The sequence below is a fragment of the Geotrypetes seraphini genome, chromosome 3 (genome assembly GCF_902459505.1).
Source record: "Geotrypetes seraphini chromosome 3, aGeoSer1.1, whole genome shotgun sequence".
NCBI lineage: Eukaryota > Metazoa > Chordata > Amphibia > Gymnophiona > Dermophiidae > Geotrypetes > Geotrypetes seraphini.
This window is the reverse complement of record NC_047086.1, coordinates 9,377,457-9,405,339: the sequence shown is the minus strand read 5'-3', so window position 1 is coordinate 9,405,339 and position 27,883 is coordinate 9,377,457. Positions and strand designations below refer to the sequence as shown.

The window sequence follows — 27,883 nt, the reverse complement described above, 5'->3', positions numbered from 1 at the left end:
TGATTCTCATCACTCCAAGATGGCCAAGACAGCCCTGGTTCCCTCTTCTACTTCAGCTCAGTACCAGGGAGCCCATTTCTCTGAAGATTTACCCAACTCTTATCACTCAGAATGAAGGATCCCTTACTCTACCCCAATCTACATTTGTTGGCTCTAACAGCCTGGTACCTCTTTCCCAATGACAAATTGTCTCTCCACTCCAGTTTCAGCTATCATTCATGCTGCTAGGAAACCTTCCATACAACGCTGCTATTGTTTTATGTGGACTCACTTCTCTTCCTGGTGTACTCAGTTAAAGAGCACCTCGGTGCTATAAGTGCCTTTCACATTCCTCTTCATGATAAGCCTCTGGCTACACACCCCTTAGTTTCCAAATTTATGAAAGGACATATGCACACGAAGCCCCCAATCAAAGCTCCTTCAGTTTCTTGGGACCTCAGTGTTGCACTTTCCACTCATGAAGTCACCGTTTGAGCCATTAGTTTCTTCATCACTCAGATATCTCACCTGGAAAGTGGTCGTCTTAATTTGCATCACTTCAGTTTGATGCGTCCGTGAACTTCAAGCACTGGTTTCAGATCTGCCTTATACAATATTCTACCATAACAGAGTTGTCTTTCATTCTCATTCAAAATTCCTACTGAAAGTCATCTCGAAATTTCAGCTCAACCTGTCTATAGTTCTGCCTGTCTTCTTTCCAAGACCACATTCTCATCCAGGAGAAACTGCACTTCATATATTGGACTGTAAACTTGCTTTAGCTTATTATCTGGATAATAGAGCCTCTACTCAGCTCTTCCTCTCCTTTGACCCTAACAGACTGGGAACTCCAGTTACCAAGAGAACAATTTCTACATAGTTGGCAGACTACATCTCCTTCTGCTATGCTCAGGCTGTGCTACCATTGGAAGGTTGTGTCATAGCACACAAAGTTAGAGCAATGGCAGCTTTAGTAGCTTTTCTCTGTTCCACTCCTATTGAGAACATTTGTAAATCAGCCACCTGGTCCCCAATACATACTTTCACACCCTATTATTGTCTGGAGACTCATTCCAGACAGGACGGTCAGTTCGGCCAAGCGGTTCTACAAAATTTATTTTCTACATAAGTCCTAACTTTCCTCCATCCCTTTCACAGTAGCTAGGGAGTCCCATCTGTGAGAATATGCTGCCTGCTTGTCTTGGGATAAAGCACAGTTACTTACTTGTAACAGGTATTATCCAGGGACAGCAGGCAGATATTCTCACAACCCTCCATCCTCCCCTAGTTGGATTCTTAGCTTTTTACTGAACTGGTGGTCCTGAGAGCCGATATCGGATGGGAAGGCACTCGCACATGTGTGGTATGGGTGGTCGTGAGACTTCTAAAGAAATTAAAGTGACAGTACATTTTTGCACTGTCTGTACCAAGCTCCATGGATGACGTCACCCATCTGTGAGACTATCTGCCCTGGATAACACCTGTTACAGGTAAGTAATTGTGGGGAGGCTGTTCTAGTTTTTTATTGCAATGTAGGTGAAGAATGAGTTGAATATTCGTTTGTATCTGATACCTTTTGGTTAGGGAAGGATCATCTTGGAGGAGTTGAAGATTCTAGCAGATGTGAATTGGAGTTCAGAGAAGAGATGAGTTATCGCTTCTGCTGAGTTTGAGTGACATATATGGTGCAATAAACAGGATGCTTAGAAGTAAATTCTGGATGCTATGGCTTGCCAATGTAGCTTGTGAAGGTAACATAGTAACATAACATAGTAGATGACGGCAGATAAAGACCTGAATGGTCCATCCAGTCTGCCCAACCTGATTCAATTAAAATTTTTTTTTTATTTTTTCTTCTTAGCTATTTCTGGGCAAGAATCCAAAGCTTTACCCGGTACTGTGCTTGGGTTCCAACTGCCGAAATCTCTGTTAACACTTACTCCAGCCCATCTACACCCTCCTAGCCATAGAAGCCCTCCCCTGCCCATCCTCCACCAAACGGCCAGACACAGACAGTGCAAGTCCGCCCATTAACTGGCCTAGTTCAATATTTAATATTATTTTCTGATTCTAAATCTTCTGTGTTCATCCCATGCTTCTTTGAACTCAGTCACAGTTTTACTCTCCACCACCTCTCTCGGGAGCGCATTCCAGGCATCCACTACCCTCTCCGTAAAGTAGAATTTCCTAACATTGCCCCTGAATCTACCACCCCTCAACCTCAAATTATGTCCTCTGGTTTTACCATTTTCTTTTCTCTGGAAAAGATTTTGTTCTACGTTAATACCCTTCAAGTATTTGAATGTCTGAATCATATCTCCCCTGTCTCTCCTTTCCTCTAGGGTATACATATTCAGGGCTTCCAGTCTCTCCTCATACGTCTTCTGGCGCAAGCCTCCTATCATTTTCGTCGCCCTCCTCTGGACCGCCTCAAGTCTTCTTACGTCTTTCGCCAGATACGGTCTCCAAAACTGAACACAATACTCCAAGTGGGGCCTCACCAATGACCACTGATGATGGCCCTCTCTGATGAACTGGCACCGGAACCCCCTCACGCCTCCTGCCATGTCAACTCCACCTCACCCACACGAGAAAAAAAGGCAATGGAGGTCCCACCAAACTGCCCTCTCACCCTCCAAGCTTCCCTCCCCATACCTTTTTAGAGAAGTTGGAGCGGGAGGGAAGCTCAGTCCGTCCCACTAGTAGGCCAGTCATTTCAAAATGGCAGGCCTTTCCCTCCCTGGTGCATCAGGCATGTGAGCCAATCAGGGCCTTAGGCCCCTCCCCGTGCATCACATGATAACTTAAACAATGCTCAGTAAATGTGGGAAAAAGGACTCGACCACATTTTGTAAATATGTTTTTAAAAAACTTTTTTTTGCATTTGAAACTTCATTGTCTGACAGAGATCTACATTTTCAAATCTGCTTTAGTGATAAGTATTAATTTAAAGCATGTGGCCGACAGTTAAATTAAAACAGTGGCCTCTGGCCTCTACCCCTAATAACTACCCAGTATTTCTGAGCCCAACACCATGCACTCCAGTACAATGAAAACAAAAACCTGTTTGCATTAACTCTTTCATTTTTCTCCCCTTCAGGTGCGAGTTGTTTGTTCCGCAGATGTACCTCTACAGAGCCTCTTTGTGCACAAAACCCAGGACAGCGAGAATGAGGAAAGCCGAATATTGATGGATGACTTGGGGCTGAGCCAGGTAGAAGGCATGAGCCTCAGCTCTTCTCATTGTGAATCAGAAATAATAGTTAATAAAGTGCTTAATTGTCTGATCTTCAGGTATTAAAGAAGATGGAAGGAAGGCCAAATGACAGCATGGCTATCAGGAGAGGTGAAAGGCTATTCTAGCCAAAAGAACATCTTTCAAAATATAGAAAAAGGAGCCAAGTGAAGAAATTGTAGTATAAGCACTGCCAAGTTAGATGCAAAGCACTGATAAAGAAAAGTCCGCCATAGAGGCAAAATCTCATCATAGAAACATGAAAGCAGATAAAGACTAAATGGCCCATCCAGTCTGCCCATCCACAGCATCCACTATCTCATCCTCTCCCTATTTGCTAAGGTTCTTAACACCTGCATTGTAAGAACATAAGAAGTTGCCTCCGCTGAGGCAGACCAGAGGTCCATCTCGCCCAGCGGTCCGCTCCCGCGGCGGCCCATCAGGGCCATTGCCTGAGCAATGGTCCCAGACTATCCCTATAACCTACCTCTACTCCTATCTATACCCCTCAATCCCTTTGTCCTCTAGGAACCTGTCCAAACCTTCTTTGAAGCCCTGTAACGTTCTCCTGCTTACCACAGCTTCCGGAAGCGCGTTCCATGTATCCACCACCCTCTGGTGAGGTCATAGAGCTTTATGGTTATAGAAACATGATGTCAGATAAAGGCCAAATGGCCCATCTAGTGTGCCCATCTGCAGTAACCATTATCTCTTCCTCTCTAAGAGATCCCATGTTACTATCTCAGGCTTTCTTGAATTCAGACAGTCTCTGTCTCCACCACCTTTTCCAGGAGACTGTTCCATGCAACTACCACCGTTTCTGTAAAAAAGTATTTCCTTAGATTACTCCTAAGCCTATCACCTCTTAACTTCATCCTATGTCCTCTTATTCCAGAGCTTCCTTTCAAATGAGACTTGACTCATGTGCATTTTACATCACGTAGGCAAGTTGGATGCACACCTTCTTGCACATCATATTGAGGGCTACGGTATATCTGGGTCTCCAATCAGGAGTACCTAAATGGGCCGCCGCGTGTGCGGATCACCGGACTGGATGGACCTCGGTCTGATCCGGTGAAGACTTTTCTTATGTTCTTATGTTCTAAGGCCCTGATTCTCCAAAAGTGTGTCCCGATTTTAGGCAGCTGTAGACGTCCTACAGCTGTCTAATCAGCCAATCGGGATGCACGTTTTTTTTAAAAAAATGCTCCCCAGGCAGGCCTGAAGGCGCCTCCGGGAGCCTAGGGAGACCCGCAAGATGCCTAAGCTCGCCTACAGGCCTTAGGCGAACTTAGGCGGCCCTACGCATCTCCCTAGTAGAGGAAGAGACGCTTAAAATGTAGGCCAGCAAAATGCTGGTCTACATTGTAAGTAGACGCGGCCGCTATACTGATCGCGGCAAGGGATCTCCCTGCTGCAATAAAGTATAGCGGCCGCGGCCACCTGTCCCATCACCGACAGAAGGATGCCTAACTCCTCCTGTCGGAACCCCGAACCCCGGAACCCCCTCCCCCCCAAACTCGTAATCGCCGACAGGAGGATGCCCAACTCCTCCTGTCGGAACCCCGGAACCCCCCCCCCCCCCCAAACTCGTAATCGCCGACAGGAGGATGCCCAACTCCTCCTGCCGGAAAGCCCAACGACCCCCCGCCCCAACTAATCTCCCTCCCCCAACTAACCTTTCAATGTTGGTCAGCTGGACGGGTCTTGCTGCCGTCCAGCCGACGGGTCTGCCTCGTGGAAATGAGACGGCACGCCCCTTCCCGGCCCATCCCTGCTAAATCTAAGGCCTGATTGGCCCAGGCTGTAGAAGCCTGGACCAATCAGGCCTTAGGCATAGCGGGTCCGCCCATCCCCACTAATCCTAAGGCCTGATTGGCCCAGGTGCCTAGCCTGGGCCAATCAGGCCTTAGATTTAGCAGGGATGGGCCGGGAAGGGGCATGCCGTCTCATTTCCATGAGGCAGACCCGTCGGCTGGACGGCAGCAAGACCCGTCCAGCTGACCAACATTGAAAGGTTAGTTGGGGAGGGAGATTAGTTGGGGCGGGGGGTCGTTGGGCTTTCCGGCAGGAGGAGTTGGGCATCCTCCTGTCGGTGATTACGAGTTTGGGGGGGAGGGGGCTCGGGGTTCCGACAGGAGGAGTTAGGCATTCTCCTGTCGGTGATGGGACAGGCGGCCGCAACAACCGCGGCCGCTATACATATTGCAGCAGGGAGATCCCTTGCTGCCATAAGTATAGCGGCCGCGTCTAATTTAACCCGATTCTCTAAAGACGCCGGTTACAGAATCGGCGTTTAGTATAGGCCGATTCTGAATAGGACGCCTCTCCCGAGCGGCCTGCCTGGGGAGCATTTTTTTTTTTAAAACGTGCATCCCGATTGGCTGATTAGACAGCTGTAGGACGTCTACAGCTGCCTAAAATCGGGACGCACTTTTGGAGAATCAGGGCCTAAATGTCTCTATCATTTCTCCCCTCTCCCACCTTTCCTCCAAAGTATACAGATTGAGATCTTTAAGTCCCCATATGCCTTATGACCCTTTCAAGTGCTTAAAAGCAGGAAGCCTGTGAGGGAGTTAGTAGGACCATTAAATTATCATGGAGTAAAAGAGGGAGGACAAAGATACTGGAGAAAATAACAAAATTCTTTGCTGAGGATGATGTAAGGGAGCTACTCATCCAAAAAATGCAATCTGTGCTGTAAGAGTTGTTGTAGCTTTCATTCATACATATAAAACTGAAATCAAAAGAAATTATAGAGAGAAACATGGAGAAAAACAGACCTCATTAAACAGCTCCTGAACTTCTATAGCGTTCACTAGAGCTCATGTTATAGGTCTGTAAAAAAACAAAAACTCCACTACATCAAAATCAAAAACCATTTCATCCAAAATCTCAAATATCTTCTTTGTGAATGTCCACAAACTTATAAAAATGTAATGGCAACAGTAATGAGTCCAAATGTAAGTGTTTGAAAAGCAACGAAATCTCACGAAGCAGATCCCAGCACGAAGGGCTCCTTTTACAAAGATGCGCTAGCGTTTTTAGCGCGCACACTGGATTAGTGTGCGCTACCCAAAAAACTACCACCTGCTCAAGATTTATCGCGCGCTATTCCGCACGGTAAGGCCCTAACGCACCTTTGTAAAAGGAGCACTAAGTTACTTATCTCCATTGCTGCTTTCAAAAAAGACTCCCAACAGGAGATCAGCTGTTTCGCCCCTCAATCATGCTACGTCAGGAGAATATCATAAATTTCTTCTTCACACGACATCAGCTAACAGCAGAGTTGGAGCAATCCACTGCTTTTTCCTAAGTCCGGCGGTTTCCGTCTCTGTCCATTTGCTGTCGCAGATTTTTTTTTTCTACGGCGTCCACCAAGGTGGTTTTTTCTAGCAGATCTTCAGGATCCCACTGCCAACGGGTCCCTGGTGCTTGGGGTTGTCCCGGTTGTACGCAGTCTCTTTTGGACTGTCCGATGGCCTGTCCTCCTTTCTGAGTCCTCAGGTGCTTTACCAGGGTGTTGAACCTCCAGCTGTTGGCAGGCTGTTTCTTCATGAGTGCTCAACATAGGCTGCCCGCTTTTTTTCCGGACATTCCGGATTTGGATAGCAGTGGCTTCAGAGTCCCTGGAGGGTCCCCTTAAATGTGCTAGGGCCATGGCGTGGTTGTCTCCCATGGACCCGGAGTTCACCAAGCAACTGAAGGTGAATTCGGCTGTGACTAAGGTCACTAAGCGTACCTCTTTAACCTCGGATGGAGGGGTTGTCCTGATAGATGTTCGGGACAGGAGAGTGGATTTTGTTCTCAAGCGTCTTTTTGATTCTCCTGTGGCGAGAATGTGAGCTGCGGCGGCCACTTTCTTCGTGGCCAGGGCATATCACGTCAAGCTTTCCCAGGATCTCGAGGAGATTTCCTGGTATCCGGAGTGAATTATTTGGCAGACGCACTCTATGACATATGTGATGTTTTTATCGGGCATTGTTGGGGCAGGTCGCGTCGGTGAGGATTGCCGAGTTGGAGCTGAAGTATGCGGGCAAGGAGATGCCTCCGGCGCAATTGCTCACCCAGCCCCTCCATCCCATCATTGCCGTCACCCCTGTCGCCGAGAAGCCGGCAGCCAACCCGGCGCTCGCCCGCCGCTAGAGGCATCCGGCCCTGAAGCCAGCCTGGTTCTGCTGAGCAGCGTCGACTCAGAGAAGGCGCTGCAGCCGCTAGCTTTGGCCATGATGAGGAGCGACACCCACGACCACCACCGCCACCACGAGGGGGAGGCCATGGTTGGCGCCCCAAACGGTCAGAGAGACGCGAGCGTTGCCTGTCCTGAAAGGAGACAGATTCAGCGAATAGAAACATAGAAAGATGATGGTAGATAAGGGCTACAGCCCATCAAGTCTACCCATACCATTGACCCCCTTTTAAGTCTACTGGCCCCCTTAACTCTACTGACCTGCTCTATTAAGTCTATATCCTAGCGACCCTATTCATTGGTATGACTCTCGCAGTGATCCTACATAGGTATCCCATTATTCTTGAAGTCTGGGATACTGCGGGCCTCGATCACCTATACTGGAAGCTTGTTCCAATGCTCTATCACTCGTTCCGTGAAGAAGTACTTCCTGACGTCTCCACGAAACTTCCCTCCCCTGAGTTTGAGCGGATGTCCTCTTGTGTTCGAGGGTCATTTGAGAAGAAAGATATCATCTTCCACTTCGACCCGTCCCGTGATGTACTTAAATGTCTCAATCATGTCTCCCCTCTCCCTACGCTCCTCGAGAGTATAGAGCTGTAATTTGTTCAGTCTCTCTTCGTACGAGAGACCCTTTAGCCCCGAGACCATCCTGGTGGCCATCCGCTGAACCGACTCAATTCTGAGCACATCTTTACGGTAATGTGGCCTCCAAAATTGCACACAGTATTCTAGATGAGGTCTCACCATGGCTCTGTATAATGGCATCATGACCTCAGGCTTCCTGTTGACGAAACTTCTCTTGATACAACCCATCATCTGCCGTGCCTTAGATGAAGCCTTCTCCACTTGAGTAGCAATCTTCATGTCTGCACTGATGATCACTCCCAAGTCTCGTTCTGCTGTAGTCTTGGTCAAAGTTTCTCCATTCAAGGTGTAAGTTTTGCATGGATTTCCATTTCCGAGATGCATGACCTTACATTTCTTGGTGTTGAAGCCCAGCTGCCAGACAGATGACCAACTTTCTAAAGTACGGAGGTCCTGTTCCATAGTATTCTGCAGATTGTAGCCATTTATGATATTGCATAGTTTGGCATCATCAGCGAATAAGGTTACCTTACCTTGAAGCCCTTGAGTCAAATCCCTAATGAATATGTTGAAGAGGAGTGGACCCAGGACTGAGCCCTGCGGCACTCCACTGGTCACTTCCGATGTTTTGGAGAGGGTACCGTTAACCATCACCCTCTGAAGTCTGCCACTTAGCCAATCTTTAACCCATGCAGTTAGTGTTACTCCTAACCCCATCGATTCCATCTTGTTCAGCAGTCTGCGGTGTGGGACGCTGTCAAAAGCCTTGCTGAAGTCAAGGTATACGACGTCTAAGGACTCTCCCGAGTCCAGCCTTCTTGTTACCCAGTCAAAGAAGCTGATAAAGATTGGACTGGCAGGACCTACCCTTGGTGAATCCATGTTGACTGGGGTCCCGGAGATTCCCCTCATTCAAGACCTTATCTAATTTATGCTTAATTAGTGTTTCCATGAGTTTACACGCTATTGAAGTGAGACTCACCGGTCTATAGTTCACAGCCTCAGCCTTGCAACCCTTTTTATGCAGAGGAATGATGTTGGCTCTTTTCCAGTCCAACGGAACTTTCCCCGTGCTTAGTGAGAGATTGAAGAGCATGGCCAACGGTTCCGCCAGAACATCTCTCAATTCTCTAAGCACTCTTGGGTATAAATTGTCCGGTCCCATGGCCTTGTTCTCCTTGAGCCTTGTCAGCTAGCTGTAGACGTCTTCAGGTGTGAACTCAAAATTCTGAAACGGGTCTTCCGCAATTTGTTTTGCCTTCAACTGTGGTCCGTATCCCTGTGCCTCACAGATGAAGACTGAGCAGAAATATTCATTTAGTATTTCGGCTTTTTCAGAATTCGCCACTGCGTAGTTTCCGTCCGGTCTTCTAAGGCGTACTATGCCGCCTGTGTTCCTTTTCCTATCACTAATATACCTGAAGAAAGATTTGTCCACTTTTTTAATGTTTTTTGCCAAAGTTTCTTCCACTTGAAGTTTGGCCTCCCTAACTGCTGTTTTGACCGCTGCAGACCTGGTCTTATATTCTATTTTAGTTTCCCTTCTCTGCGTACGTTTGTAGGAAAGAAATGCTGTTTTCTTCTCCTTAATGAGGTGCGAGATCTCCTCAGTGAACCATTGGAGTTTATTGTTTCTTTGCCATTTGTCTACTGATTTTATGTAGCGATTAGTAGCTTTGTGTATGGATGATTTCAGGTACGACCACATAGCTTCCACATTACCGGTCTCTGCTTGGTCCTGCAGCGTCTGATGGACGAAATCTCCCATGCGTGTGAAGTCGGTACCCCGGAAGTTTTTGTTTTTGTGATTGATTTAGGGAATCCTTTCCTAAGGTTGAACCATACCATGTTATGGTCGCTGGAGGCTAGCGTATCTCCTACCAAGACCTCTGAGATGCTTTCCCCGTTGGTGAGTACCAGGTCAAGGATCACCTGGGCCCTAGTGGGCTCCGTTACCATCTGTTTTAGTTGTGCACCATTTATGGAGGCCAAAAGCCTCTTGCTGCTACTGTTGGTTGCTGAAAATGTGTTCTAGTTTGCACCAGGCATGTTGAAGTCCCCAAGCAGTACAGTGTCGCCCCGTAGAGTGATATTCTCTATGTCCTCAATTAATTCCGTGTCCATGTCTTTCATTTGTCTTGGGGGTCTGTATACCACACCAAGATACAAGCATTTATTGCCACCTCTTGCCAGGTTAACCCAGAGGGACTCCCCGGTGTATTTGACATCTGTGATCCTGGTGGTTTTGATGTCTTCTTTAATGTATAGTGCTACCCCACCACCTAACCTGCCCTCTCTGTCACGACGAAGTAGATTGTACCCCAGTATAGTCATATCCCACCCATGTGAGTCCATAAACCATGTTTCGGTTATTGCCACCACGTCTAGGTTGGCATCCCTTATTTCAGTTTCCAGCTCTAGAATTTTATTGCCTAAACTGTGAGCATTAATATACATGGCCCTCCACACATTGTGTTTGCTAGGTCGCTGTAAGGCTTTTTCCACCTGAGTCTGTGTGGCTCCTAGAGAACTGTTTGCTATGTGTGCCCTTACCTTGGAAGCAGAGTGTCGACTCATCCCATCAGGGATTAACTTGCAGGAGGAGAGAGTGAATATCTTAGACGAGTTGATGACCGGAGACTCTGGATTTGGGGCTTCCGGTTTGCTGACAAGGATCGGATGACATCTGGAGAAGTTTCGCAGCCAAAGCAGTGAAGTCATTTCAAGCTGGACTTCAGTCTTGACTGTTTGTTTTTATTTTTTCACTTTCTTTTTAGTTTATGATATTTTATTTTTAAATCTCATTCATTGTTTTGCCACTTGGTTTTTGTTTCCTATTTTATTATTTAAATTTCATTTAAATTTCCCAAGTATTCTATAGTTTCAATGGTTCTCCCTTATGCTTCTATTTCCTATCTCCCCTCTTTTTTCAACCTTTCAAAGTCCTTTAGATCATTGTAGTCTTATTAGAATGTTTATTTTCTTATTTTTTCTCTTCTATCTCTATTTTATTTTTTCATTACTCTACTAATTGTCATTTTTCTAGGTACTTTAGTTAGAATGTGAGCCTTCGGGACAGTAAGGGAATATCTAAGTACCTATTTTACTTATAATTTTAATGTACCCTATTGTCTATTTTTCTGTAAACCGCTTAGAATCCTAATGGAGTTTAGCGGTATATAAGAAATAAATTACATTACATTTTGAAAGTTTTTGCTAAGCTGGGAGCTTATTCTGTATCCGTCCTGCGAATGCTCTGGATTTGCCAGTGGCCGTGTGATTCCTCATCTCAGGCTATTCTGAGCAGGTTACCTTTTAAAGGTTTGCTCTTGTTTGGCCAGAGTCTGGATGACCTTAGGGCTAGTGTTCAGGATCGTAAGCCTAAAGTGCTCTCTGGCTCTAAGCCTTGCCCAACCATGGGTATAGAACGGACAACTTTTCATCCCTACTGGCGCACTTCACAGTTCGCCGGGCCCCCAGCGACATGGCAGTATTACAAAGTTACCTAAGACCTCGCTTTGGAGGTGCAGTGCGCCAACAGTCTTCCAACTCCTGTTTGTCTGCCCCTCCGAGAGTAAATTATGATGCCAGGTCTCTAGCGGTCACCCCCCGGATTGGGGGGCAGCTTTCGGCCTTCCTTCCAGTAGGGCGGAAGATACCTTTGGTCCTTGAGGTACTCAGGGGGGGGCCTTCGACTGCAGTTTTTCAGTCTTCCGCCGGACTTCTACCTGTCTTCATCAGTGGGATACCCGGACAGGACCAGCAAGGTGCGAGCCACGGTGCGCAAGTTGCTGGATCTGGCGGCCATGGAGCCCGTTCCAAGTGGTGACTTGAGCTCCAGGAAATACTCGATATACTTCGTCATGGATTCTGAAGATTGCAGGCCTATTCTGGACCTGAAGGCAGTGAATGCCTTCCTGCGGGTTCCATGTTTCCAGATGGAAACAGTGCATTCCGTTGTGGTAGCGGTGGTGCCAGAGGAGTTTTTGGCTTCCTTGGATCTCACGGAAGCGTACTTCCACATCCAGATTTTTCCGGACCACAGGAGTTTCCTGAGATTTCACACTCTCGGGAGGAATTCCAGTTTGCAGTGCTGCCATTCAGGCTGGTGTCGGCACCAAGATCCTTTACCGAAGTCATAGTGGTGGTTGCTGCCCATTTGCACTAACCCTAGGGGCGCTAGTTCATCCGTACCTAGACGATTGGCTAATCAGAGCTCCCTCACTAGGGGAATGCTGCAAGGCGGTTCTCCAGGTGGTGCAATTTCTGAAAAGTCTCGGCAGTGGCGTACCTAGCTTTTTTCGGACTTATGAGACGCTTCGGCGTTCCTTCTGAAAGAAGCCTGATTGGTCGGGTCACACCCTGATGTAGCCTATTGGTGAAACGCTGGCCTTCGTTTTTATATATCAGTGAAGCACAGTTTCATGCACAATATTCATTGAAGATTTTGCCTGTGAGGTTACCGCTCAACCACCTTTTATATCCACCATTGTGGAGGTGGGAGGGCCTGTTCTGAGGCTTTTTCCTTTTTTTGAGCCAACACTGATCCATCACTGCTCTTACACTGTTTTTGAACATCATATTAGTCTCCATTTGAAAGTGTTTCTTACTACTATTGTACCTAGCATATGTGACACCCGGGGCCCATCATTTTTTGGCACCCCCATCGGTACGAAAAACATGATTTTTAATAACAAGCCACACGTCACACATGAGTACCTAGGAAAAGGCAGCATCTTACATATGCAGTGAGCAGTACAACATCAATACACCCATTGTAAAACTAAACAAGCCAGACTAGTACAGATCAATCCTACACCGTCAATCCTAACAGAAAACCATGTCTTTCGAACACACAGAACACAGAAAATACCTTTGCCTAGTATGGACTATGTCATCACAAACTAACCCCTCCCTCTTTTACAAAACTGTAGTGTGGATTTTAGCCATGGAAGTAACAGCTCTGACGCTCATAGAATTCTGAGCATCAGAGCTGCTACCACCATGACTGGTGCTAAAAAACGCTCCACAGTTTTGTAAAAGGGGAGATAAAATAGAAATACATAGACAAAGGTTAAATTGAACCAGCAAGAAGCTGGACTCTGCATAAAATGCAACACCACTGAAACAGTGACATAAATAAATAGAAAATTTTTGTTCTACCTCTCTTCTCTGGTTTCTGCTTTCCTCATCTTCTTGTTACTGTCTTCCTTCCATCTACTGTCTGCCATCTCTCTGCCCCTATATGGCATCTTCTCTCCTTCTATGCCCCTTCCAGAAACTGTATGCCTCCCCCTTCCATCTCTCCTTTCACCCCCATTGGTCTGGCATCTATCTCCTCTCCTTCCCTCTCATCTCTCCTTTCACCCCCATTGGTCTGGCATCTCTCTCCTCTCCTTCCCTCTCCCACACCTTTCTTCTGCAATCCCTTTCTTCCCTCATTTTCCTTTTCAATTTATTTTCTGCATCCATCTAGATTACCTTCTTACTACCCTCTCATCAATTTCCTTTTTTACTGTCTACCTACAGCTCGCCACCTTTTTCCCTCACCCCCTCTAGTATTTCCCTAACTCAATCCTTTTCCCCATCATGTGCCCTCCTTTTATTTATCCCCTCCTTCCATCCTCTGCCCTCTTCTCTCTCTCCCTTCTCTCCACTTCCATCATCTGCCCCTTCTCTTTTTCCCCCACTTCCATCATCTGCCCCTTCTCCCCACTTCCATCATCTGCTCCTTCTCTCTCTTCCCCCCTTCCATCATCTGCCCTCTTCTCTCTCCCCACTTCCATCATCTGCCCCTTCTCTCTCTTTCCCCCACTTCCATCATCTGCCCTCTTCTTTCTCCCCCTTCTCTCCACTTCCATCATCTGCCCCTTCTCTCTCTTTCCCCCACTTCCATCATCTGCCCTTTCTCTCTCTTTCCCCCACTTCCATTATCTGTCCCCCTTCTCTCAATCTCTCCATCCACCACAGGCCCATCTTTCTCCCTCACCTTTCCGATTTTGGCAACAAGATCGGCAAAGCCCCCTCCCCCCCGCGAAGGCCCTGAGCGGCATTGGTGCCCCCCCTCCGCGATGGCACTCAGCGGCATCGGCGCCCCCCCTGCCCCGCAACAGCACTCAAGTTCGGCCTCCTCCTGGCATCAGCAGAACTTCAGATCAGCAACAGGTGCTCAGTCAAAAGCTTCCCCTGACTAAACTGCCTGGGCAGAAACAGGAAGCTGAGTCAGGGGAAGCTTTTGACTGAGCACCTGTTGCCGATCTGAAGTTCTGCTGATGCCAGGAGGAGGCCGAACTTGAGTGCTGTCGTGGGGCAGGGGGGGCACCGATGCCGCTGAGTGCCGTCACGGAGATGCCAATGCCACTGAGTGCCATCGCAGCCCAGGAATTTTCCAGACCTGTCCGGCTGTGCACCCCCCCCTAAGGCTGCACCCGGGGCGGACCACGCCTCCCGCCCCCCCCCTTGGTATGCCACTGAGTCTCGGCAGGGTGATCAATCTCAAGAAGAGTCATCTCGAGGCGACGCCGGACTTGGAATACCTGAGAGTCCAGTTCCATACAGGAAGGAACCGGGTGTTCCTGCCGGAACCCAGGAAGCTCAAGCTTCAGAGTGCCATCCGGGACATGTTAGCAGTTTCAGCTCCGACGGCCTGTCAGTATCTGCAGGTCTTGGGTCTCATGGTGGCAACCATAGATGTGATTCCGTGGGCACGAGTTCACCACCGTCCTCTCCAATTGTCCCTTCTGACTCGATGGAATCCTCAGCGGGATGCATTGGGAGTGAAGTTGCCTTGGTTGGCGGTGGCGCACAGCAATGTGCTGTGGTTGAACCCGGTTACTCTGTTCAGAGGCCTCCCTCTGAGAGTCTTGGATTGGGTGACCTTGACAACAGATACGAGTCTCTGTTTGGGGAGCGGTTTGCGGGTCTATGCCTGTCCAGAGCCGGTGGACTGTGCTGGAGAGCAGGTGGTCAATCAATTGACTAGAGCTGCGCATGTTCCTTCTGGGGCTGCTGAGATTTCAAGGGTGTCTACACCGAAAAGCCTTCTATGTGTTCTCAGACAATGCGATGGCCGTTGTCTATGTTGATTGTCAGGGAGACACGCAGGGTCCCCTGCTTAGCCTGGAAGCTCGGATGCCTTTTGCCTGGGCAGAGAGGCATCTGATGGCCTTGTTCGTGGCTCATGTGGCAGGAGTGGACAATATGCAGGCAGACTTCCTAAATCATCAGTTTCTGGACCCAGGAGAATGGTCCCTATCCAGGCTAGTGTTCAAAGCCATAGTTCGCCAGTGGGGTCTTCCCACCTTCGCTCTGATGGCATCCTTGGGGAACCGGACGGTGGTCAGCGAAGGGTTCGACGCTTCAGTTCAACCGTGGCCTGAAGGGGAACTTCTGTATGTATTTCCCCAGTGGCCTATGATAAGGCGCGTTCTGCGCCGGGTGGCATCTCATGCCGGTCCGGTAATCAGGGGCGGGAAATTTCATGGCGACACCAGGAAGTATTTCTTCACCGAAAGAGTGTTCGATCATTGGAATAAACTTACAATGCAGGTGGTTAAGGCCAGCAGCGTGCCAGATTTTAAGAGTAAATGGGATGTGCATGTGGGAACTCTAAGAGGATAAAGTTGGGGGGAGGGTCATCAGAGTGGACAGTCTTGATGGGCTATGGGATATCTAAGAGGGTAAAGTTAGGGGGGTGGGTCTTTAGTGTGGGCAGACTTGATGGGTTATGGCCCTTTTCTGATGTCATTTTTCTATGTTCCTAGTGGCCCCAGACTGGCACAGGTGACCTTGGTGTGCATACCTGGTACGGTTGAGTTTAGAGAGGGGTCTGCATCTTCCTTGCCATCAGAGATTGCTCATGCAGGGCCCATTAGCCCTTCAAGATCTGGACCGCTTTGGTCTTACAGCCTAGCACTTGAATGCACGGCCTTGAGGGCTAGGGGCTACTCTTCGGTGGTCATCACCATGCTTCTTCAAAGCAAGAGGAAGTCAATGGTATCGGCCTATATGAAAGCCTGGATGTGCTTTCAGGCTTGGTGTACCAGAGTTCAAGTGAACCCTTTGGCCCCATTGGTGGCACATGTTCTGGACTTCCTGCAGGCTGGCCTCAGGAAGTCCAGATTGTGGGATTGTCCAGAATGCGTGTCCAGATTGCAGGACTGTCGTGTTTGGGTCCCTCTTTTGTCAGGGGTTCTCACCCAGACGTACGCTTCTTACTTGGGGCGGGGAGGCTGCAGCCTCCTTTGCGACTGCCTTGTCCTACATGGAATCTGAATCTGGTTCTCCACTCACTGGCTCATCTGCCCTAAAACCCCTGGATGGAATTTCTCTGAAAGATCTTACCATCAGGACCGTTTTCCTTGTGGCGGTCACTTCTGCACAGAGAGTGTCGGAGCTTCAGGCTCTATTGTGCAGAGATCCTTTTCTCTGCATCACGGAGTCTGCGGTTATTCTAAGAACAGTACCTTCTTTTCTTCTGAAAGTGGTTTCTGCATTCCATGTCAACCAGGAAGTTCGGCTACCCGCCTTTGTTTGGTCGGGTTCCAAGTCTATGGACCATGTTTTGCAGTCTTTGGATGTGCGGTGTCTCCTTTTGAGATACCTAGAGACCACGACTGACTTTCATCTTTCGGACCATCTGTTTGGTCAGCCTGCTTCCAAGGCTACCATCTCTCGGATCCGTACTGCCATTTCTGCTGCTTATGTGTCAGTGGGGAAGAAGCCTCCCCTTGGGGTAAAGGCTCACTCTACTAGAGGAATGGCTTCCTCATGGGCTGAATCCCATGTGGTCTCGCCTGATGAGATTTGTAGGGTAGCCACTTGGCCTCTCTTCCTACCTATACCAAGCAAGATGCTGATTTTAGGGATTTGGTCCTGGCAACGGGCACATCGGGGCCCCCCTGATGGGACTGCTTCGATATGTCCCAAAGGTGAAGGTTCCAGAAGTTATTGTCCAAGAAAGAAAGATTAGGTTACTCACCTCTGTTAATCTTTTTTCTTGTAAATAGCCTCTGGAAGCTTCACACTCGCCCGTCTATTCTATCTGATTCGCAGGTCACCTGCCAGTAACTGGTAAGTTGATTTCTGTCTTTGACCAGCCGCTCTAAAAATCCCATGAGTGTTCTTTTATACAAAGTTAAGGGATTAGAGGGGTCCTGGGGTGGTGTCCCTTCTGGTTTTCAAACTGTGTCTCCTTTAGAGAACTATTACTCAGTTTTACAGTTTCTAAATGTTCAAATTTCTTGTTATGCTAAATTTGGCCTTTTTGGGCATTTGTTAGTTGTGTTTGGTTATCATGAGCAGAATTAACTTGTAGCGGGGAGTCCCCACACCCCCCCCCTCTTCTTTTCTTGTATTTCCTGTTTGTACTAGACCCATCTGGCTTTGCTACCTACTGAGCTTAGAGGGGAGTGTCCAGAGAGAGAACCTCGGCGAGGGGGCTGGTTTTATTTGTAAGTTCTGCAGCCAAGGCTGGAATAGATGCAAAACCCGAGGGTGAAGCTTCCAGAGGCTATTTACAAGAAAAAAGATTAACAGAGGTGAGTAACCTAATCTTTCTTTAGTGAAGCTTGGTTTCAAAAGAGACTTGGACAAATTCCTGTTATTAAGGTAGACCTGGGGACAGACACTTTATCTCTGGGTGTAAGTAGCATGGAATCTTGGGGATCTTGTGACATGGGTTGGCTATAAAGGGTGCTGGGCTAAATGGACCTGTGGTCTGATCCAGCAAGGCAATTATTATGCTCTTGTGTAGTAACTATGAAGAACAAAGTTTGTTTTTACTAGAAATTGAACAGTCCAAGGACCCAAAGGCCGTCTGTTCTCAGGAGACTAGGAGTCCTCTAACTCTGTGTTCTTTTGCTCTGCAGGACTCGGCTGATGGAATGTCCATGTTTACAGGAGAAGAGGAAATTTTTGCATTTCATCGTACACTATCCCGACTCACACAAATGCAAACTGAACAGTATTGGAAGGACGGTGACAGAGGCCAAAAGCAGCTGTAGAGTTAAGAACTTCAGAAGAAATGCGGTTTATAAAGAAAATGTCCCGACTAGAACTGCTATGCATATGAATGGGATTATCCTTGGACCATTACTCTTCAAACATTTACACAGATTTAAGGAATATTCTTATTTAGATTTCATTGTCTGAGTTAAAGCTTTATTTTATTGTGCTTTTCTTCCAAAACAGAGAATAAATTCAGAGCCCAGGGATGCTGCAAAGCACAGTTCCAAAATCTGGCCTGAAACACCTCAGACAGCCATAATGAGAAAGATTTGCTTGCATGGAAGTCTATCTCATGCATATTATAAAAGTCCTTTGAGGATTAGCTCTCTGAGACAGGAACACATTAAATTCATTTACTATGTACTGTGTACACACCTTATACACAAGTTTGAATAGGAAGTTTCTCCACAGACTTCTAAAAACGTACAGACAGTTATATAGCCATTTGCCCAACTTAATCCCAAGTACTTTCTTCAAAACATAACCAAGTGACTATTGAGACAAATGCTGGCTGTGGTGGTCAAAACATGTGTAGCTATTCAGGGCCAGTATCCAGATCGTGGCTCATGTGCCAGATCACTTAAGACCGCTTCCTATCTGTCATAGGTTATCTGCAGTGTAGATGGAACATGCTGTCCAGATCTACTAGGCAATCTGAACGGAGGTAGTGCTTTTGTTATCTGACCCAGACATTTACCAGATCCTCTCTCATCCTAAAACAGCTTAAGACTAAACAGTAAACTGTAAATATCCAACGTATTGCTTTCAACAGCAAATGCGGTTCACTTTGCCAAGTACTTTTTTCAGGCAGGTAATAATATTTCCATTATAAAACGATTCCATTTAGCCTATAAGCCTTTTCATGCGCAGCCCTGAGTCACATCATTTGGGCCCCTTCATCTTTAACCAGCGTCCATCTCCAGTGACTTATCAGAGCCTGTCTGACTTGCTTCTCTTTGGTTTCTAATCAGAACAGTTATTGCTGGCTCTGCCAAAACATAAATTCAGAATAGCATTTACTGGTAAGTTCCTACAAGCACTCCCTATTAAAGGGTTTTTCTCCTAAAACTGTCCTTTTGGTTTGGCTGAGCTTACCATAATATCCTTTGTCTCTTTCTACAGACAGTCTGGCTTTTACTTGCATTGGCAAGCACATTGCCTAATTATTTGCAGGTGTCAAATTGCCTTCACTAAGACTCCTTACCTCTGTGAGCTCTCTGGGACTCCCAGGAACTACCCTAGCAGTGGGCTCACGTTCAGAGCTCTGCTACATGCTGTGGAGCCTCCCTCTAGCATTTAAGCAAAGTAAAAACAACAACTAAGGTGACCATTGTGATTGACTCGACACGATCGTGTTTCGGCCCAAAGAGGCCTGCCTCAGGAGTCTTGTTTTTTAGTATAGTTGGTTTTTGGTTTGTTTTTTTCTTAGTTTATTAGGATTTTATATACCGCCTATCAAGGTTATCTAAGCGGTTTTACAATCAGGTACTCAAGCATTTTCCCTCTCTGTCCCGGTGGGCTCACAATCTAGCTAACGTACCTGGGGCTATGGAGGACTGAGTGACTTGCCCAGGGTCACAAGGAGCAGCACGGGGTTTGAACCCACAACCCCAGGGTGCTGAAGCTGTAGCTCCAACCATGGTTAAATCATGATAAATAAGACATACAAATTTTTATATTTTTTCACTCATCATGAGAAACACTGCTCTGTGTAAAACCAGCGTGTACTGCTGACCAAAATGAAAGTGGTCCACGGTACTCATTGTGGCTGTTCTGAAAACCCAACTGAAATGGTTGGGAACCACTGCTGCACTGGGATTGTCTCCATACCCCAAGTCAACCAAACAGGCTGATTCATTTCTGGGTTTGCCCTAATCCATAGATTTGTGGTTCTGATTTGTCCATTGATTTCTCAAAGAATTTTAGAGCAGGTATTTGGACTTTGCAGACTACAAATCCATGTATAAACCCAACTGAGCTAAGGTGAAATGGCAGCCATGTTTTGGATTACTTGATGACAGGTAGGTTTTTCACACTACTTCCACTATCCAGGATCTATCCAAGATGCAAGTGTTAGTTGGGATTCATTAGCAACTTTTTCTTGCAAAAATATCAAGTGTCTCATCTCATGCTAGTTAAACCTTTTATTTTTAAGTTGATATTTGTATAATTCTCTAGAAGTCCCCTGGAGCCCCTCAGATCAGTCATATTAAGATTGCATTTCTGACTTCAGAGCCAGTAGGAACCGAGAGGATCCAAAGAACCATCAGAAAATACTTCAATGCAACCTCATTCCGCTTGTGCAATCCTCCATCCTAAACTTACTCGATTACTGTAACATTATCTATCTGGAATCTTTCAAAAAAACCACTCAAAGACTACGAATCATCCAAAATTCGGCAATCCGTCTGATCTTTGGGCTAAAAAAATGGGAACACTACCTACTACCAAAAACTCCACTGGCTACCCTTGGAAGCAAGAGTGCAGTTCAAGTTTGCCTGTTTCTGTTTCAAATCCATCCTTGGTTCAGCCCCTTTATACTTGGCTCACCATTTTATCTTAGACTGTCCATCAGACCCACACGCAGAACTCATCTGTTTAGCCATCCAACTCTAAAGGCCTGCCGTTACAAAAGATACCTGAATAAAACACTCGCCTTCCAAGCAGGTCAACTAAATAATTGGCTGGGCAATATTATCTCACGCTCCTCATCCTACCTAAACTTCAGGATCCATCAAGCCCAGTAACATTCCTTGCTACCAAAACTGGGCAAGCAGTGGCTTCCCCCATGTCTTAATAACATACATGAACTTTTCCTCCAGGAAATTGTCCAAACCTTTCTTAAAACCAGCTACGCTATCCGTTCTTACCACATCCTCTGGCAACGCGCGTTCCAGAGTTTAACTATTCTCTGAGTGAAAAAAAATTTAACCGATTTATAACCTAAGATCTCTATGCCCAACTTATGGCCCCCTGTATCCTGCTTACCCATATAAATTGTATCTTCATTTGCTGATTGTACTTATATTCGCTGACTGTACAGGCCTTCCTTGTTGTTCCTATATTCGCTGACTGTACCTATATTCGCTGATTGTCCAGCCCTTCTTTGTTGTAAACCGCCTCGAGCTACTATGGCTTTGGCAGTATATAAGAAATAAATTATTATTATTATTGATGTGGCTTGGGAGCCTGGTTTCATCTTGGCTGCTCCCAGTGGCTCCCTAAGTTTCTGAAGAATTTCCAAAGTAGCAGTTTAAAAGTCAGTTGTATAATTTATTATTTCTTTTCCACTTTTATTCAAAGTGAATTGCAAGTCATGCATATATAATAAAACACTAAACAGCCTGATCTGTTTCTTGTTGCCAGCACTCTTGAATTGCAGGTACATTAGATAGAGTGTGAGCCTGCCAGGACAGATAGGGAAAAATGCTTGAGTACCTGAATAATTTGTAATCCGTATAAAATTGTAGGATATACGGAATATAAATGAATAAATTATATGCCATCTCTGGCTGCCTTTAGAAAGGACTCATTAAAAAAGATGGAAAGAAGGCCAAATGACAGCATTGATATAAGGAGAGATGAAAGTCTATTCTAACCAAAAGAACATCTTTCAAAAAATAGAAAAAGGAGCCGAATGAAGAAATTGGAAAGTAGTATAAGCACTGATAAAGAAAAGAAGAGGCAAAATCTCATAATAGAAACATGGAAGCAGATAAAAGCCAAATGGCCCATCTAGTTTGTCCATCAAGCCCAGTAGCATGTTCTCACGGTGTCCAATCCAGGTCACTAGTACCTGGCCAAAACCCAAGGCGTAGCAATATTCCATGCTACTATCCAGGGCAAGCAGTGGCTTCCCCCTTGTCTTTCTCAATAACAGACTATGGACTTTTCCTCCAGGAATTGTCCAAACCTTTCTTAAAACCAGCTACGCTATCCGCTCTTACCACATCCTCTGGCAACGCGCGTTCCAGAGCTTAACTATTCTCTGAGTGAAAAAAAATTTCCTCCTATTGGTTTTAAAAATATTTTCCTGTAACTTCATGAAATGTCCCCTAGTCTTTGTAATTTTTGACGGAGTGAAAAATCGATCTACTTGTACCCGTTCTACTCCACTCAGGATTTTGTAGACTTCAATCCTATCTCCCCTCAGCCGTCTCTTTTTCAGGCTGAAGAGCCCTAACCGTTTTAGTCTTTCATCATACGAGAGGAGTTCCATCCCCATTACCATCTTGGTCGCTCTTCTTTGAGTCTTTTCTAGTGCCACTATATCTTTCTTGAGATAAGGAGACCAGTATTTAACGCAATACTCCAGATGAGGTTGCACCTTGGGGCAATACAGGGGTATTATAACATTCTTAGTCTTGTTAACCATCCCTTTTTTAGCATAGCATCCTGTTTGCTTTTGGGCGGAAGGTTTCCTTGTATTGTCTACAATGATACCCAAATCCTTTTCTTGGAAGCTAATCCCCAAGGTGGACCCTAGCATCTGGTAACTGCGATTCAGGTTATACTTCACAATGTGCATCCCTTTGCATTTGTCCACATTAAATTTCATCTGCCATTTAAACACCCGGTCTTCCAATTTCCTAAGGTCCGTCTGCAATTTTTCACAATCTACATGCGTTTTAACAATTTTGAACAGTTTAGTGTCATCTGCAAATTTAATCACCTCACTCGCTCCAATTTCCAGATCATTTATAAATAAGTTAAATAGCACCGGTCCTAGTTCAGACCCCTGTTTGCTTTCCTCCATTGAGCAAAATGACCATTTAACCCAGTGGTCTCAAACTCAAACCCTTTGCAGGGCCACATTTTGGATTTGTAGGTACTTGGAGGGCCACAGAAAAAAATAGTTAATGTCTTATTAAAGAAATGACAATTTTGCATGAGGTAAAACTCTTTAGAGTTTATAAAACTTTCCTTTAACAGTTAAAAGGAAAGATATATAAACTATAAAGAGTTTTACCTCATGCAAAATTGTCATTTCTTTAATAAGACATTAACTATTTTTTCGGCAGCCCTCCAAGTACTCTATTTTTTCTGTAGCCATAGTTAGGGTTACCAGATAGCTCTAGAAAAAGGAGGATGGATTGAGACATTCGGGTTTTACGTCCATTGAAAGCAATGGAAGTAAAACCCAGATGTCCCAATCTGTCCTCCTTATTTCCTTTGCTTTCAATGGAAGTAAAACCCGCCCTCCTTTTTCTGGAGCCCTAGTTAGGATTCCACCTTCATCAAAAAGACTGTGTTCATCTCTCCTTTTACAGGTGAAAACCAAAACTGCCTGGCTTTGCCAATTCTTTTCAGACAGTGATCTACTGCTCTGACGAGACCTCCAGCAGGTCTTCTGTGACAGCGTCACCTCAGCACTGCCCACTAGTGGCCAAAGACACCGAGGAAGCATTATGCACTTATCTGCATCTTTTACAAATTGCATTCAGATACCTCACCAAGATACTGGCATTATAAATGGAGAGTTTACTGTTTGGTTTTAATGTGAAAAGTGTCTTTCTACCTCTCCTTTCCACAGGTGGATTCACAGCAGCTCTTACTCCTTTCTTCGTTAGTGGTTCCCAACCCTGTCCTGGAGGTGACAAGCATGCAAATATGCCTCATGCATATTCGGTAGGGCTAGAATGGAAACCTGACTGGCTGGTGGTCTTCCGGGACAGGGTTGGGAACCAGTGCTTTAGGCTTACAGTATATCTGTGATATTTATATTGCTGTGAAGCTACAGCAGGGGTGTCAAAGTCCCTCCTCGAGGGCCGCAATCCAGTCGGGTTTTCAGGATTTCCTCAATGAATATGCATGAGATCTATTAGCATACTATGAAAGCAGTGCATGCAAATACATCTCATGCATATTCATTGGGGAAATCCTGAAAACCCGACTGGATTGCGGCCCTCGAGGAGGGACTTTGACACCCCTGAGCTACAGCCTTGTGCTCTGAATGCAAGATGTGGGCTGTGTCCTCGAACACTGTTCAGTGGGGGTGCTCTGTGACCTTTCAGCCCCTTCATGCTCAATTTCTATTTAACAATTAGTGCACAGGGCAGTCTGTCTAATCTAGTGGGTGAGGGGGAAAGGCAAAATGCCGCTATTTAGAAACCCCCCCAAAGAGCTGTCCTGATAGTAGAATAATGCATTACACTCCCAGGAGCACCAACCCCTTGGTATAAAATGATTTTGAATGTTTGTCGTATTTATTGCTAAAAGTATAAAGTAGAACTGACGATGTTGTCGGTCTTCCCATCGCCATAATAGTAAATCAGAGTTGGATGGTTATCTGTATACTCACTGCTGAATGATGAAGTAGCTTTAATAAAAATCAGTGACTTCATAGAGGAGCCACTTGACATCTGACTTTTAATCATTCATTTTCCAAAGGTTTAAATGAGAATTGGGGCTTGACTGCAGCCCATTCTGACTTGATGGGAGATTATTTGCCTGGTTTTATTTTCTGGATGCCTTGTGCTGTGTTCAATTACCACTATTTACAGACCTAATTTTCAGGATATTCATGAATATTCATGCCTAGAATGTGCTTATATTTGGCCCGAGTGCTAGGTTAGCTTGTATAATTTGATCTAAAACCCAGACCTGGTCAAGAGTTCTAATCTGGAAGACTCAATTAGAGATCTACAAGATGAAGGTTAATATCGCCCATATCCCATGACAATAAGACCCTGATTCCTAAGGTGGGATATGTTTTGTTCCTCACCTTAAGCACAAGTTTATTAGGAAATAACAAATGCAATTTAAAAAAAAAATCAATCTCTCACATCTGTTGCTAGTGCCAAACGACTCCCTTCTAGAATTCACACCTTAGACCAGTGTCCCGCAAACTTTCTCAAGCCGCAGCACACTAAAGGTAGTGGTCTTGGCTTGAGGCACCTAGAAGTACGTGGATATCGCTGTGATGACATCATGCGTATGCATGACATCATCATGTTGATGTCTGCATGTGTGTGAAGGCCCTCCAGGTAGGCCCTGAGATGCCAGTGGGGGGTACCAGAAGGGAAGAGGTGCTAGAGAGAAGGATAGGTGCTGGCACCCACTGATTGCCTACAGCATGTCCTATAGGCAGTCATCTGGCACCGGCGCGTCTCCTCCCCAGTGTACCGTGGCACACCTGAAATCTCAGGAGGCACACAGCTTGAGATACACTACCTTAGGCCATCCCAAACTCTGGTGTGTAAAGATAGCTGGTTTTAAGAAAGGTTTGGACAAGTTCCTAGAGAAAAAGTCTACTGAGGAAGCCACTGCTTGCCCTGGGTTGGTAACATGGAATATTAATACACCTTGGCTTTTGGCCAGGTACTAGTGACCTGGATTGGCCACCAAGAAGGGGCTACTGGGCTTGATGGACCAGGCTATTCTTATGTTCTTAATCCAATGAAGTTGCTATGCACACACCAGAGTGTTGGTTTCGTACATACATGTTTGTACACAGCAGCTACCTGCATTTTTAGCCATATTGATTGGATGCACGTGTTAGTTGGGATTCAATAGCAACTTTTTCTTGCAAAAATATCAAGTGTCTCATCTCATGTTAGTTAAACCTTTTATTTTTAAGTTGATATTTGTATAATTCTCCAGAAGTCCCCTGGAGTCTGTCAGGACAGTCATATTAAGATTGCATTTCTAACTTCAGAGCCAGTAGGAATCGAGAGGATCCAATGAGTACGTGACATGGCTTGGGAGCCTGGTTTCATCTTGGCTGCTCCCAGTGGGTCCTTGAGTTTCTGAAGAATTTCCAAAGTAGCAGTTTAAAAGTCAGTTGTATAATTTATTATTTCTTTTCCGTTTTTATAAACAACTTTGTCATCAAGAACATTGATTCCACAGTTCCTTTTTTTGTTTTGTTTCTAAACTAGCCAACATAAATGTTTGTCCATATACTCATGTACTGTAGGTGTTTCACATTACTACACTCTGTTGAGATGTTAGACATTTATGGTTCTAGATTGGATGCTCTCACTGTACATCACTAGAGTTTAAGCATCAATTCCTGGAGGTCTTTTAGAACAGATCCCGTTCCAAAATACTAGCAGAACTTGGCATGACCCAACCAGGATGTCTCAATTCTGATTTCTTTGTCCTTTCCAAAATACTGCTCAATATACATGGAAATTTCTTTTCATCAGGCCGGAGGCCCCAAAATGTTTGGGAATATTTCTCTCTCTTTTTGCCACTTTTTCATTGTCTTTGCAGTTCTTAGTACATGAGCATCTTCTTTCCTGGAGGAAAAGTCCATAGTCTTATTGAGAACGACAAGGGGGAAGCCACTGCTTGCCCTGAATCATGAAATGTTGATAATCTTTGGATTTTGGCCAGGTACTAGTTACCTGGATTGGCCACCATGAGAACAGGCTACTCGGCTTGATGGTCCTTTGGTCTGACCTAGTAAGGCTATTCTGATGTTCTATCTCTCCATACTTCATATAAAATAATCACTTACCCTTGAATTCTATAGAGATCACCCAAAATTATTAGTTAAATGAGCTCCAATGATTTAGTTATTGGAGTTAATGAGCACTTAATCAGTACTAATTATAATTTGGGCACCAATCTGGCTGCGTGTTCTATAACAATGAATATAAGATGAGATTTTGATCCCCAAAAATGGGGGTATCGTCCTATATTCGGGTCATCACCCAGTGACCACCTGACCCCCTCCCGGACTTATTTCAGGCCTCTGCCGGCCTGCTTTATAACTTGGTAGGCCAGGACAGGAAGGATCCTGTCCCGGCCGATTCTAACAATTTTTTTTAACTTCCCTTCCCCCATGTACCTTTTTTTGCCTTTTCAAATCCCTGGTGGTCCAGTGGTGTATGGGCTGGAGCGAGTTTTCCGCGCTCCTGCCCCGCGCTGAGCCTCTCCCTCCATGGATGGCTGCCACAGATCTTGTGGCCAGCGGCACACCCGGCTCACAGGAGCAAGCTTTTCGAGCTCCCGCCCAGCCCTGCACCACTCCCTGAATGGCTGCTGCCAGTTCTCGCGGGACTTACATGTTCACAAAAGATGTATGCAGTACTACTGAAGGGCAGAGGTCTGGGCCTAATTTGCATGCCAGGATTTACACCGGTTTTCAGCTGGCCTAAGTCCTTGTGCAAAAAGATGAGTGCTCCTTTTAAAATAGCATTGAGCACTGAATTTTGTTGCTACCTAATTTTTGCACTACAAAATATATGGGAACAGTGATTTAAAACACTCATATGTACAGGTTTCCGACCAGGCCATAGTACAGAATCTGGCCTCCTTGATATCATTGACAACAGCTGGTCAATGCTGGATAAAGGAAATGCCTTACTTGTCCTGCTTGACCTTAGTGCCGCCTTCCACACTATAGATCATCAATTTCTACTAGACTGACTTGCTGACATAGGAATCAAGAACTCAGCACTGCAATGGTTCACCTCCTTCCTGGATCAAAGAACACAATTTGTGCTACTAGGGACTGCTAAATCAAACCCCAAATCAATTCAATATGGAGTTCCCCAAGGTGCCTTGCTATCCCCTCTCCTCTTCAATCTGTATATCAGGCCAGTCATCGACATTGCACACAAATACAACCTTAAGATTCACTCCTATGCTGATGACCTTCAACTATTGCTCCCCCTAGGTGACGATAGGCCAACCCAACTCACTAATCTCCTATACTGCCTCTCTGATATGAAAAACTGGATGACAGCCAATAAACTCCAGCTGAATGCCTCAAAGACTGAACTACTCTGGATCAGGAAAAAGAACTACTTTCACCCATCAGACACTATCCTGGGAATCCACCCTCTTAACAGAGGTTTGGTTGGTCAAAAGTTGTATTATTGTCTGGTACAATTAATGTGTTTTTATTTATTTATCGCATTGGATTAAGATTT

The 27,883-nt window shown here is 45.7% G+C and overlaps 1 protein-coding gene and 1 pseudogene across 1 annotated transcript in view; one reads left to right on the top strand and one right to left on the bottom strand.

The window, feature by feature from the left end:
• The window catches only part of AFG1L (AFG1 like ATPase), a 283,959-nt gene extending 264,514 nt beyond the window's left edge, over positions 1-19,445 (top strand). Inside the window, exons 12-13 of the mRNA XM_033936142.1 lie at positions 3,080-3,193; positions 17,861-19,445. Coding sequence (XP_033792033.1) covers positions 3,080-3,193; positions 17,861-17,995 — 249 coding nt within the window. The 3' untranslated portion in view covers positions 17,996-19,445. The remainder of the gene's footprint in view (positions 1-3,079; positions 3,194-17,860) is intronic.
• LOC117356644 overlaps positions 1-27,883 on the bottom strand; it is a 473,566-nt pseudogene that overhangs the window by 36,399 nt on the left and 409,284 nt on the right.